We start from the raw sequence: 12,329 nt of genomic DNA, 5'->3' as shown, positions 1-12,329 counted from the left end.
AGAAAAAGAAAGCCCCGCTCTCCCAGATGGCAGTAAATGACAATAGCAACAGTAATCTCAATAGGGTACACCTGCCATCAGATGTAGCCAGTTCAATACCCTTATTTCGATGATCCGACAATAGGATGATAGTTCTGTAGTCTGTAGCCTTACAGCAGTACAGCAGCTGCGCTTTGAGGGCGACCGGTCGCAAAACCTACACTTATCTCATTTCATTGCTATGGGGATGAAGATGGGTTAAAATAGGTATGTTAGGTAGATAGGTAACCTAGATAGGTAGATAGTTATATACAAACAAGAACTGGCCAGGTATGCGAAACAAAGGTACGTGATACCACCGAGTTTTAGTTAGGTAGATAGGAAGATAGGCAGGCCAACTTAATTTGAGATTGAGAACAGGTTGATAAGGTTTTTTGGTGTGAAAGGGGGGCGGACTGGGGGAATAAATTGAGGCTCTGGTAGGCAGGCTATCCCTTTGCAGCCTGGTCTAAGGTTCACCATCTGCACAATGCTTTTCACATCATATCGCCATATCGGGAACTTTTTGCCCTGGCTTGGAGCATTTGGCATTGGCTTGTTGGCATGCTACTTTTTTCTAAGCCCGCTAAAGCATGTAGCGCTTAAAACCGATGCTCGTCAGGCACATCCCAAAATAAAATGCTAACCTAGTTGGTTGTTCTATTATTACATGCAGATAGCCATATAACTTAACGTTGGTTTAGCCTTCATGCTAATGCTAACTTACATACATGCCCAAAAGCGTACCTAAGTACATACGTATAGTTATTTCCTACATGTGGTTACATGTATGTACTTCTAGCCTTTCCCGAATCCTTGGTCCCGATATATGTACCTAAGTAGCGTGGTAGTGCCGACAAGGTTTATCCTGCAAGATTGTAGATCACTTATATGTCTTGTTCTAGCACTCTGCATCGAGAACATTATTAGAACATTATTAGAACAACCTAAACAACTATTCCTTGCTTACGAGAGAAGTTGCCCTACTCTCCGATTGCCTCGGTAGCTACGGTCGATATGTTCTAGAAAAACTAACGATAGGAGCTAGGGATGAAATGATATTACAAGGAGGCCATGCTTTGGTCTGTTTAAAATCCGGGAATAACACACACACACATTTTTGTTAACGTATTGGTATATAGTAGTTATGTAATTAATTGACGTTGGTCATAATTACTAACTCGGCTAGTCTCTTAATTCTTACAACTGATCTATCTTCCCTTGGCAAACCTCTCATGCCATTTGCCCTTTGCAATAGGAGGCGCTGCCACTGCTAGTTCTGGGGCAAGCTCGATTGTATCGTGGATTGTTGCGATGGCATTTAAGCTTGCTTCCGGCACCTCTGAAGACGAAGGGGTTGTTCCCGCAGAAGTCTTAAGTAAGATTAAAGCATTCGATGTGTTTTTCTGACGGAGACCCCATGATTGAGTACCATTTTTTAATATTGCCGAATTCGTCGAAGACTCTAGTGTTAGACTATACGACATAAATTTCATTAGCAACTTATCAAGGAATCTTTTATATTTATGATTTACTAACACAGGAGGCGTGTCTGATTCTAGTAGTGTAAGTAGCTCAGGAGGTAACTCTAATAGCTTATAACCAACTCCGTCAGGAGCATGATTGAGTGATATGCCCGTCTCCCTTTGACTAGACATTATCGCATTATCGAGATATCGAATAGCTACGTCAAGGCAGCCTGCATATGTTGTAATTATTTAGTCATTAGGCGGGTGGTGCGGTTTGGCAATGGACTGATGTGTAATATTGAAACTGCTGTTTGTCGAAAGGGCAAAGCTGGAAAATGCCCTGCTTCCAGATTAATTCTGATGTACCTCCTAGCAGTACGAATTATTCTAGGTATATAAAGTGCCTACATACACTAATATAAGGTAGAGATAAGGCAATCTGAGAGGTAGGCTGGTACACCTAAGGTTGCTAAAGTTACCTTACATAAGGATTTCTTGGGGGATAAGGTGGGGTTAAAAAATCGAAACGCGGTTTCAAGTTGTCGCGTTTGTTCGGCAAACCTGCTAAATCCCCGAGGGACCACAAAAAAATAGAAACCCTACCCACTTCCGCTCTGATCCTAGTCTTAGCCGTCTCTCTCGTCACTGACCGCAAATGATGCTTCCCACAATAGTACTACTTTTACTACTCTTGGAGGACTTCGAGGCCGTTGTTGTGCATTGCAATTATTGAAGATCCGGTTTTGGTCTTTGGCGCATTTATTAATTCTCATTATTCCCCTCTTCTGCTATATTGAATGCATCATTTCTGTCGCGGGTGGCCTTGTGTACTATCAATTTAGTCTCTAGTATTTTGTTGCTTGCTTTCAAAGTAAACAATCAACTGCGGGTTTCGACGCGCACAAGAAGCCAGCCCAAACTTATTTACTAAAACCGAAACCTGGTCCGAAGACGTTTGCCTCGTTTAACTTGTCCGTCGGGTCTCTTTGTCGACCTCCTCACACTCGTTCCCCCTGTCTGGAGCATGATGCGACAGGCCTACTGAGGCGGCCATGGTTCGCGTCACCGAGGAGCTGGCTCTATCGCCAGATCATCTCACTCTTTACCAAGCTACCGACCCCTTACTAGGTCATCTCCCCTTGCTCATACTTCACGGACCATCCACAACCGCAAATTATACCTTAAACAGTTCGAGAGTCCAGGTTCACGTATATACCCCGGCTGGTTTCCAATCTTTTCCCCGACTTACTATATCCCCGAACTCGCCTTTCTACAACGTCGTCAACTATCTACCCCGCGAGTTTCAGGGTGACGAGGTCTATCGAGCTTTGGCCTTCGGTTTATTCAAATACTTTCAGGAGTTGCCCGAGCATGTCAAGGCCCACGTTAGAAGCCAATATCCCATCATTCGAAATCGCCGACCCGGTTCGTTGCCCTTGCTTTTCAGTGAACAACATGCCGCCGATATTGCTAAGTCGATGGTCAGGGCGGATACTGCCTTCGATGTTATTCAAAAGCTGCAGTCCGCCCTTCAAACGCAGCATATAAACAATATCGACATTGATCTTGTTTTACCACCTGGATCCATCAGTCCTCTCCAGCCTATCGACCTAGAGGACCTTCCCGAGGATGAGGACGATATTTTAGATCCAACCTTGCGACAGTATGGCATGTACACGCCTCTTGTTAAGTTATTCGGTGAACCCGTCTTCTTACCGACCTCGAGATTACGACGAGCCCCTTCTAAGCCGAGCGCGTTGAATAGAACAAGGTCTTTTTCAAAACAGCAGAAGGCAGAGTTGCGGCGGAAGATGGATGAGCTATTAGAGACTGAGGAACGATACGTGTCGAAGATAGATGAGCTGGTGAATCATCTTGCACCCGAGTATAGGCAAAAGGCCAAGGAGCAACAACCAGGGAGTTTTAGTCCTTCGGAAGAGGATGTTGAAAAATTATTCCCTAGGTCGGCCGATCAAATTTTACAGATTAATACGGGTTTCATGCAAGCTCTGCGACAGATCATGGAAGATACCGAAGGAGATGCTGTGAAAGATATGGAATCTGGTACTGCGTCCTCGAGAGTAGGCGTGTCCGGGAGTGTGATGGGAAAGGCAAAAGATGCAAGCGGAGCTGTGGCAATGGCAAAGGTCATGCTGGAATGGTTTCCAAAGTTCACTGACTGTTACCAGGACTATATTCGAGCGAGTCAAAACTTCCCTCAGCTAATTACATCCTTCGTTAGCCAACAATCCAGCTTCTCGCAACGAGTAGCTGCCACTGGAGAGCAACATCTTCGATCCACTGTCATCGAGCCTGTCCAGCGGTTGCCACGCTATAGTTTGGTCATTGACCAAATTGTCGGCTCTCTACCAATTACCCATCCTGCGCTCCAACCTATGTTGAAAGCTAGGGATATTATTGCCAACATCTGCTCCATGGATGACCCGCTCACTGATAAGCCTCATATTAACACACGCCTACGACACATGATCGAGAGTTGGCCTGTCGACCTCGAGCCGCTTGGCCGGCTAATTGTTGCCGCTGACTTCTCTGAGATACCGGCTCCTTACCAACCTGGTGCAGCTACACAGCTAGTTCCAAGCGACCAAGCCGGCATTTTCCTACTCTTTTCGGATTGCGTCGTGATCGTAAGAAAGGTTTACGGTGCCAATACGTCAGCACGCGACCTACTACGTGAGATTGACAAGCCATCGCCGGCCGGTTTATTGGTTTCCATGACGAACGCGGCTGGTGGCCCAGGCTCATACGAGCTAGCATTTGCCGGTTGGCACGCTTTAGCCGACGTCCGGTTTACAGAATCTTCAGATGGGCGTATGGTTTGGTTGACTTCGTTGAACGAGATGAAGGGCGCCAATGCCGGTGAGTTTGTCACGAGCACGGCAACTACTTCGCGGTGCTTCGTGCTACAGGAATTGTACGAAGGCAAAGCCGCAAAGTGGAGCGAAGAGGTCGTCAAAGCTAGAGTAGAAGGCAGATTTTCCGAGAAGGAGCGTGAAGATCCTTGTTGGACTCTACGCTCTATAAGGATGTCTGATACTGGCCTAGGGTTGTTCGCCGCTGTCTTTCAGGAAGGCCTCGATCAACTGATAGAAGGTCGGAAGGAACCGGCTCCTGTTCGTATCGTTATAGACCACGAGAAGGGTACTAAAGGCGCGCCTGTCGGTCATTATGGCGTGGAGATATGTTCGGATGTAAAGACGGGGACGGGGAGCATGAGGAAGGTGATGGTCATCACAATAGGACTCAATGGAAAGAAGGCGACCGACGAGATTGGGCTAGATGATTTCCTCCCAACACTTGCTAGGAGAGGTATGTTTTCGTTGCTGGAGCAATGCGGAGATTTTGCTAATTGATTCGCAGTTATTCAGCTTCTCAGTACTCAATTCAACGTCGGAAACCCAGCACTGACCGCCGCGATGGTTTCATTTCATACAAAGGTACTTCGGGGTTTAAGTGTCTCTAGCAAAGCCGAGAAAACGAGGTCCTTCCTAGCTACATCACCCGTGAAGTACCTCTCAAACTTCCTGAGCGGAAGCAGCAACTCGGATACAAGCAGCGGTCACAAGCATCAGCGTACATTGACCGGAGATGCTCCAATCCTTCTTCCTAGCCGACTCAGCCGGTCTAACAGCTCCGTTGATGTGAACTCGTTGCATGGCTCAACCAAGAGTAGGGATGGAATTCGGATTGGCGGAACCGACGATGATCGACCAGAAAACCCGTTGGTTCGGCTTGAGCAAACCTTTACTGGCTATATGGCTAGTCTCCAGGCACGCAAAGGTAACTTTATTGGTCGAACGCTGCTCAACAGGTCTGCTGTTGATGAACTTTCCGTGAATGATCTCTACAACAAACTTATCGAAAGTCCCTTCGATATTGAAACTTCATCTGATTCCACCCCTGATGTCATTTTCGTTGCCTTTGAGAAGTTCGTGCGCATCGCTTGGGGAGAACAAATGGGCCCCATTATATCGCTTAAGATGTTAGACGCTCTCCAAGAGAGAGCTTCAAAAAAGCTTCCTGGAGATTTCGCCGACTTCGTTCATTTCCTCTTTAGGGATATAGCACCCCAAAACCGAAGGGCCTTTACTGCTCTGATCAAACTACTAGCGGACCTCCTCGACGGTTGCGCGAATGACAGTGACAGGGGAGCTCTCACCTTGGCATTTGCAGAGCTCTTGGTCGATGGTGGGGATGCGCATAATTATATTAACTTGCTTGATAGGCTTGTTGAAGATTGTGACCGAATATTTGATGACGGGCCCAGCGGATTCAGTATAAGCATTGATCAAGCTGAGTCTATTTTCGAGTCTATGAACTCGACTACTCGCAGTGTGAGATCGCATACCGGATCGTTTGCTTCGAATACATCCTCTATAAGAAGGAAATTTGGGCTAGAAAACTTTTTGACAAGGCAAAATAGCAAGAATGAGTTGGATAGACCATCTGTATGGCGTACTCTGAGCAAACACAACAGGAATCCAGCCACCGGTGAGACGACACCGACTTTGGCTAGAAGTCCTGTGATTAGGACAAAGTCCGAAATTGGTACACCGTCTAGTCCGAATAGGATAAGGCGACCTGGTTCGCGCGATAGACCTCCCATCACAGGTGCCTTCGACGATACCTATTCACGACCAAATAGTTCACAAAAGCTTGAAACAATTGGGGAGCCTGAGACTGAAGAGAATTTCCTTAACACTCCGAGGAGGAAACGTCGGAGTTCATTATCAGATCTTAAGAGCCTTATGGAGGCAGCAACCCTTGAGGACGAACCGCTGCAACCTCTCTCCCATATGAAGCAAACTTCAGAAAAGTTCAATTCCGGACCACGTATTCCACCGCCATCCAAAATCCCAACTAGTCCGCCTTCGCAATATAGCAGCCTGGCTATTCGCTCGTCCCGCCAAAAGGAAAACGTTGAAGACCCGTTCCAATCCCCGAACGAATCGCCGAAGAAGGGACATGCTAAGATGCTTTCAACTTCTAATATCCCAACTCTGAGACGTGAGAATAGTTCGACAACTGAATCAACCTCCAGACCTAATTCTAGCCCAAATAAGTCTCCAGGGAAGCTTCGATTGCAGTCAACGCAGAAACTCCGAGAGCGGTTGCAAACGGAAAGGAAAGCTATCGAGGATGTAGATGCCAATTTGCAGTTGGAGCTCTCAAAGATCGCTGCGGATATGGCCAAGGTCAACTCATCTCTGCCACGTACCTCAACAATTGACATGAGGAAGCTATCCGCCAGCCTGAGAGCCCTCGAGGATCGTGTCCCAATGCTTGTCGCGCAGTTGTTAGACCGACAAGACCAACTCCAATACGACATGGACAACACTGTCAGGGCGGCCGAGGGGAAGGTCAGAGCGATCGATCAGCTGTACAAAGAGACCATGGCAGAGAACGAGATACTGTACGAGAAATTCAACGGCGAACTAGGCAAGATCGTCAAAGCGCTTAAGGGCAAGGGGCGCGATGACAAGGAAGACATCATAACACGCATGAGAGACTACAGCGAGGAGACGGCCCGCGTGAAGCGGGAAAACGCACGCCTCCGCCGAGAAATGGCCAGCTTGCGGGCCCTTATGAAAGGCGGCGGAGGCGGCGGTGACGCCTAGAGGGACGTCATGTATGAAGCGGGCTCTTTAGGACGGCTGGCGTTCTGGCTGCTTTGGGGGGTCACGACGAGATTCATCGCGGGCGTTGCGAGGCCGGCGTTGTCGTCGTTGTATAGGGGCTTTTATTTCATGTTCTGGCAAAGCGGCTACTTCTACTTCTACTTGAACTTGATGATGCTTGTGGACGGGTATATGTGTAATGAAACGAGAACGAAAAAAACGAGAACGATTCTGGCACGACTGACTGACTGAGATAACTTGGCTCGGCTTGGCTTGGACAAACCTACGCTACGCTAATGCTGGATGGATGTTACGAAACGAGATGATACAAGATGAGATGGCAAACCCCGGACCCAATCCAGTAATTAATTATAGTATAGATGAGAAAAGTACGATTTGTAATTGTCGAGTTTGTCGCTTCTTGTGCGTTGTTTTTTGAGGTCGAATAATAGGTGATATAGGACATTCTCGGTTGAGGGAATGGGATGGAATGGAATGAAATGGAAGATGAGATAATATTCATTTCTACGCTTGATCCTCATCGTGATATTGCTAATTTTACTAATTGTGGTTCCTATGCCGTATTTTCTATCATACATGGCTTTTCGGTCAACTAGCAAATATACCATTTCCAACCCTCCCCCCTCCCCCCGGGCAGTATAATAACGCCTGCTTAATACGAAGGTTTGATGTTACGATATACGTCACGGACAAGACTTATATATGAGGCAGCCGATAGCAAAGGTAAATAGACATAGTCATCGATTCTCTTTAGTTACGGCTCAGCTCCCCCCCCCCCCCCCCCTTCCCCCCCAGACACCTCATCCAAGTCCCCAAGCTGGACAGCCAGCAAGGCATTATTTACTAGGTTAGTTGCTTACAGTAAGTACCCAGATATGCGCACCTCTACCCCAGAGAACTGAACCCATTATGACGGGATACCAATTCTTTGCAATTCTTGGTATGGAACTGTATTGAGCCTTTAGACTAGCACCGCTTAACTTCCAATCCGAACTCGATTATCGACCATGAGATATCCTCTTGGAATTATTTCTATACTTTGTGCTGCATGACTATCGATTACGCGCAAGCCTATTGCGCAGAGAGTTCGTTTAGTTTTGCTTTCTCGTTCTCATTTAGCTGGTTGTACCATTCCCCAAACCCGGCAATGTTGTCGCGCGCTGCTGCGAGGAAGAATTCTGTAAGATAAGCTTGAGTTTCATCATCCCGGCGGCGCATATTGTTGGCTTCTAGGAAGCCCATTAGATCATTCTTGACGCTACCAAGATTGAGGTCTAATGTGTCTGGGTCATCCTCCCAGCCATCATCATCGTCGTCATCAGCAAACTCAGCCGCCGCCGCCGCAGCCGCGACATTAGCAGCGTTATTCGCGCCTGATGCGGAGAGAAGTTCTTCAATCAGAACCTTAAGGATCTTTAAGGGGGCAGGGATTGCAGTATATTCGTCTGGGGCTGGGTATCAGTGAGCAATAATACGTGAGGGGCTTGGAGCAGAGACTTACTTTGCCTAGCACGGGACCTTGTCATAATTCTATCACTTACAGGTATGATCATATCACCCCTTACTGTCGTCTGGAGAAGTCGGGGGTCATTCAAGCTAAATAGCTTGGAGAGAGCGATCACACTATTTTCAAATTAGTAGGGGCGTGGTTTCAGTCCAACCATTTTCACTTACTTTTGTCTGATTTCATCGTATCCCGCGAAATTGACTGAATTTTCCAGCCACTTGCCTAAGACGACCTGTAGGCCACTCTGGCCATTGATCTGAATCGTGCTGAGGAAGTCGACAACGTCTCGAGCACCAACCAAAGAGAGTCGCGCAAAGACTAGAATAAGGGACTGGATAAATCCAGCAGCCTCGGCCGAGGCTAATCGGTTGGCAACTGCCTGTAAGAGCTGTGGTAAGAATGGACCAAGTCGCTCATGGCCTGCTTTTTCAACTAGCTCGGCTGCAAGACCACCAACTTCGGATGCCGCATTGTCCTCGATAGATGGACCAAGCAATCGGTCAATGATATGTAGGCAAACCTCAAGGCCAGATCTATTGTTCTCGTCGTGGTAGTTGAGTACCTGCTCGTGGTCGTGTGCTAAGAGATATTTGACTGATTCAGCGCCTGGTCTTAGGATATCACCCTCATTGCTCTCCATAAGTAAGCGGCTCAGCTTGGGCAAGGTAGCTGCTACGAACCCAGGAGGTAAGGGTTCTGAGGCATATTGAGTAAGGGCAGCCATCAATTCGGTAGCAAACTTTAAGACTAGTTAGCCCTGCTAATTAACTGGACTATAGGAAATGAAGTAGATTTAACATTTCGAAGACTTCAACGATGAACTACTAGCTAGGGAATCTTCTAAACTTACCGTAATGAGTGGATTGTCTGAGGTAATATCAGCAACGTTGAATGCGCCATTCAGTGTAGGAAGGACTTTTTGGCAAAGTGCTTGGTATAAGGCTGGGTCTGGCATTGTTTTAACGATGTCTTCGAATTCTTCGCAAATAAGCATAGTGACCTAAACGCCAGTATAAGTTAGCACTACCAATGAATAGGACATATACTTGACAGCATGTAAAAGAGATTTAGTAATTTTACAAGACCATTTGATACATACCTGCCAATTAGTTGAGCCATGTTTAGCAATGAGGAAGAGTAAATCCAAGGCAGGAACATCGTTGGACACAGCTACTCGTTTGTCGATATTGATAGCAGCTCGGAGGGTTTCTGTAAGTGTAACAAGTAAGTCATCCGCCTGTTCAATGTCGGACATGTCCCGCGCAGACATCCATTGAGAAATAGCGTTGACCACATTTGCTTGAACCTGTCGGTTCTCGGCAATCCCTCCACACTGGAGAAATCCCTCGACCGCCTTTATGCACGCAACCTGCACAAGCTCGGACTGCTCTGCCGCAATAGCCTCAATCGTTCGGTCCAGGAGTGAAGCTGCTACTCCGTCAAACTGAGCTAATACGCCAGCAATTAGATACCCACGGCTGCGTAGTAACGGTTCCCCAGGACGATTAATAGCATAGTTTACCAGTTCAAGATACGCCTGGCTGATCTCTAGAGGGATGGTCTTGCTGCAGTCCAAGAAGTCATTCACAAGCTGATTGAGCAAGTATAGAGCGGCTTCCTGTCTTCTCCACGATGCATCCTCAACAAAGAGGCCCTTCGTATAAGCAAAGAGACCTTCTAATGCTTTCTGGTTTAACCATTCGCCGAGTTTGATTAGGAGGTCTCCGCAAGCAGTTCGTGGGGTATAGTTGGCGCTCACAGACTGCTCCTCTGCAAGATAGAGGGAAACATCTATGTCCCATAACTCTTCTTCTTCTCTAGTAATAAGAGCATAAGAAGTAGCGAGCTTCATGATATCCAGTACCCATGGTGTCTCATGTGCAGAAGCATGGGCCGCTAACTGGGCTTCTAGCTCCTTGCGAACAGGTGGAGCTCGCAAGCAACCATTCAAGAAATCTAGTTCCTCCAAAATGAGGAAGTCTAGGGTGTAGGGAAGGCCATCAGAGTCTTCTAGCCTGCCTTGAGCATCGTTTTGAATATATAGCTCCTCGTGCGCAGGCTCGAGGAGCAATAGTTCTTCCCAGATGGCCTGAAAGAAAGGTGGCGTCTCAGGGAGCAGGAGACTCGAGAAAACGTACTTCAACTTCAGAAGACATTTCACAACCTGGAGCTTAAGGGCAATTATACCATTCCATGTATCAGGCTGTACAGTCGACTGAGGTTCGAGGGCAGGGAGCCTTAACTTCATGACCTGATGAAAGAAAGGAAACCAACCCTTCATTGCCTCTTCGGCAAACGCCTGTACTTCCTTCGGGTGCTCCTCCTTGACAGTATCCATGAGGTCAAAACAACCACGAAAGACGGAGACGGCAAGAGCGCGCAAGATGGGTTTTCGGCCTTCATTGATAGCGGCATCGTATACGACCTTAACTATATCTCGTGCCATGGAGAAGAATTGGTCATCACTGAGGCTTTCGTCAACCAAATCCCGGAGGACTATCAAAGCACCGTGGAGCTGATTATCGTTCCCATTCGGGATTATCTCGAGCAAGGTAGGAAGAAGCGACGGCCATAATTCGGGGAAGTCGACATTAGCAATTTTGCCGACCGAATAACTAATTAGATAGGTAGGTAGTCAGTAATTTTCGAAATAGTAAGGTAAAATTAGCAAGCACTGGGGAAATAGCCATTTTACAAGCATAGGCAGGCAATAAGAATGTAGGACCAATGCATTTTGTTTTATAAGGATTTCATACCTTGCAGCCGTCTTGATCTTCCTATCATCTTCCGAATTCAAGGCAAGATCAAGAACTAGAGGTCGGATCTGATCTTTGGTAGAATCGGCGATAGGAATGGCGGGGCCATCATCGTTCTCCCCGCTCCAGTGTCTCTCGATGAAGAGTCGCAAAGCAGACAGAGCAGCTTGTCGGATTTCTATGGCAATAGACGTATGTCGGGCAATGTTTGCAAGAGACAGCGGGAATACAGGATTGCTGGCTGCATGCTTCAGGTCAAGCTCTGCCTGTTTTCTAGGACCTTCGGCAGCCAACTGAGTGTTGGCGAGGACCTGGACGAGTTGGTCCTCCATTGTCGGCGCTCGAGTCTTGTCGCCGATCCAGATAGTTCAAGCAGTTGTTGAACAAGCTCTAATATTATATTGTTGTTGGACGATGTGGGGTTTCTGTGGTCGAGATAGTGGCTTCGATAGTTGCCTCGACAGAAATGTTTCTGTTTTATCTGAAAGCGGTCAAAATAGTTGCGGGACGAAGGTGGCACGGCTGCAGGTGTGATACCGATTTAAATGGGCATGTGTGGGCAAGCACTGACAGCGGCAACTGCTTAATTGTTGCTTAATTGTTTTAGCAGTCTAATGTCACTATAAAAAATTAGCGTGACGCGTTGGTAAAAAAAAGTGGTGTTGATCCCCCCCAAAAAAAAGTTCAAGTGTGAAAAGTTCTTGGGGTTATCACATTACATAAATAGGTACTAAACTTGCAATATCAACATTGGAGATACATACATGTACTCATACATGTAGGTATAAAATGACTTGGATATTAAGTACATCGGGTACAAAGTATTAAATGTACCTTCTACTTTAGATTGTTTGTTACATACACGTATGTATCTACCTGAGGTGGAAGTATCGATGTAGGTACGAGGTATAATACGTAC

The 12,329-nt window shown here is 46.9% G+C and overlaps 4 protein-coding genes across 4 annotated transcripts; 2 read left to right on the top strand and 2 right to left on the bottom strand.

Annotated features, from left to right (window-relative positions):
• Window positions 1-1,153: 1,153 nt before the first annotated feature.
• On the bottom strand, window positions 1,154-1,976 carry F4813DRAFT_363259 (uncharacterized protein). The gene is made up of 2 exons (XM_049243680.1): window positions 1,558-1,976; window positions 1,154-1,494 (listed from the first exon to the last, which is right to left on the bottom strand). Exons 1-2 carry the CDS (start codon window positions 1,674-1,676, stop codon window positions 1,230-1,232), a joined length of 384 nt encoding a protein of 127 aa, XP_049098735.1. The 5' UTR covers window positions 1,677-1,976; the 3' UTR covers window positions 1,154-1,229.
• Window positions 1,977-2,103: 127 nt separating this feature from the next.
• F4813DRAFT_125249 (uncharacterized protein) lies at window positions 2,104-7,309 on the top strand. Its single transcript, XM_049238645.1, has 2 exons — window positions 2,104-4,817; window positions 4,869-7,309. Exons 1-2 carry the CDS (start codon window positions 2,540-2,542, stop codon window positions 7,124-7,126), a joined length of 4,536 nt encoding a protein of 1,511 aa, XP_049098734.1. The 5' UTR covers window positions 2,104-2,539; the 3' UTR covers window positions 7,127-7,309.
• Window positions 6,987-7,435, top strand: F4813DRAFT_125246 (uncharacterized protein). The gene has a single exon (XM_049238644.1). The coding sequence runs from the start codon at window positions 7,136-7,138 to the stop codon at window positions 7,376-7,378; it is 243 nt and encodes an 80-aa protein (XP_049098733.1). The 5' UTR covers window positions 6,987-7,135; the 3' UTR covers window positions 7,379-7,435.
• Window positions 7,436-7,933: 498 nt separating this feature from the next.
• On the bottom strand, window positions 7,934-11,742 carry F4813DRAFT_397343 (ARM repeat-containing protein; the record flags this gene model as incomplete). The annotated part of the gene is made up of 6 exons (XM_049247934.1): window positions 7,934-8,598; window positions 8,649-8,770; window positions 8,822-9,393; window positions 9,505-9,654; window positions 9,754-11,269; window positions 11,411-11,742. The coding sequence occupies 6 exons, from the start codon at window positions 11,740-11,742 to the stop codon at window positions 8,219-8,221; spliced, it is 3,072 nt and encodes a 1,023-aa protein (XP_049098732.1). The 3' UTR covers window positions 7,934-8,218.
• Between the last annotated feature and the right edge of the window lie 587 nt (window positions 11,743-12,329).

The sequence above is a fragment of the Daldinia decipiens genome, assembly GCF_022478715.1.
Source record: "Daldinia decipiens strain CBS 113046 unplaced genomic scaffold F4813scaffold_21, whole genome shotgun sequence".
Classification (NCBI taxonomy): Eukaryota; Fungi; Ascomycota; class Sordariomycetes; order Xylariales; family Hypoxylaceae; genus Daldinia; species Daldinia decipiens.
The sequence above is the reverse complement of the archived record's forward strand: the minus strand, read 5'-3'. Positions and strand labels throughout refer to the sequence as shown.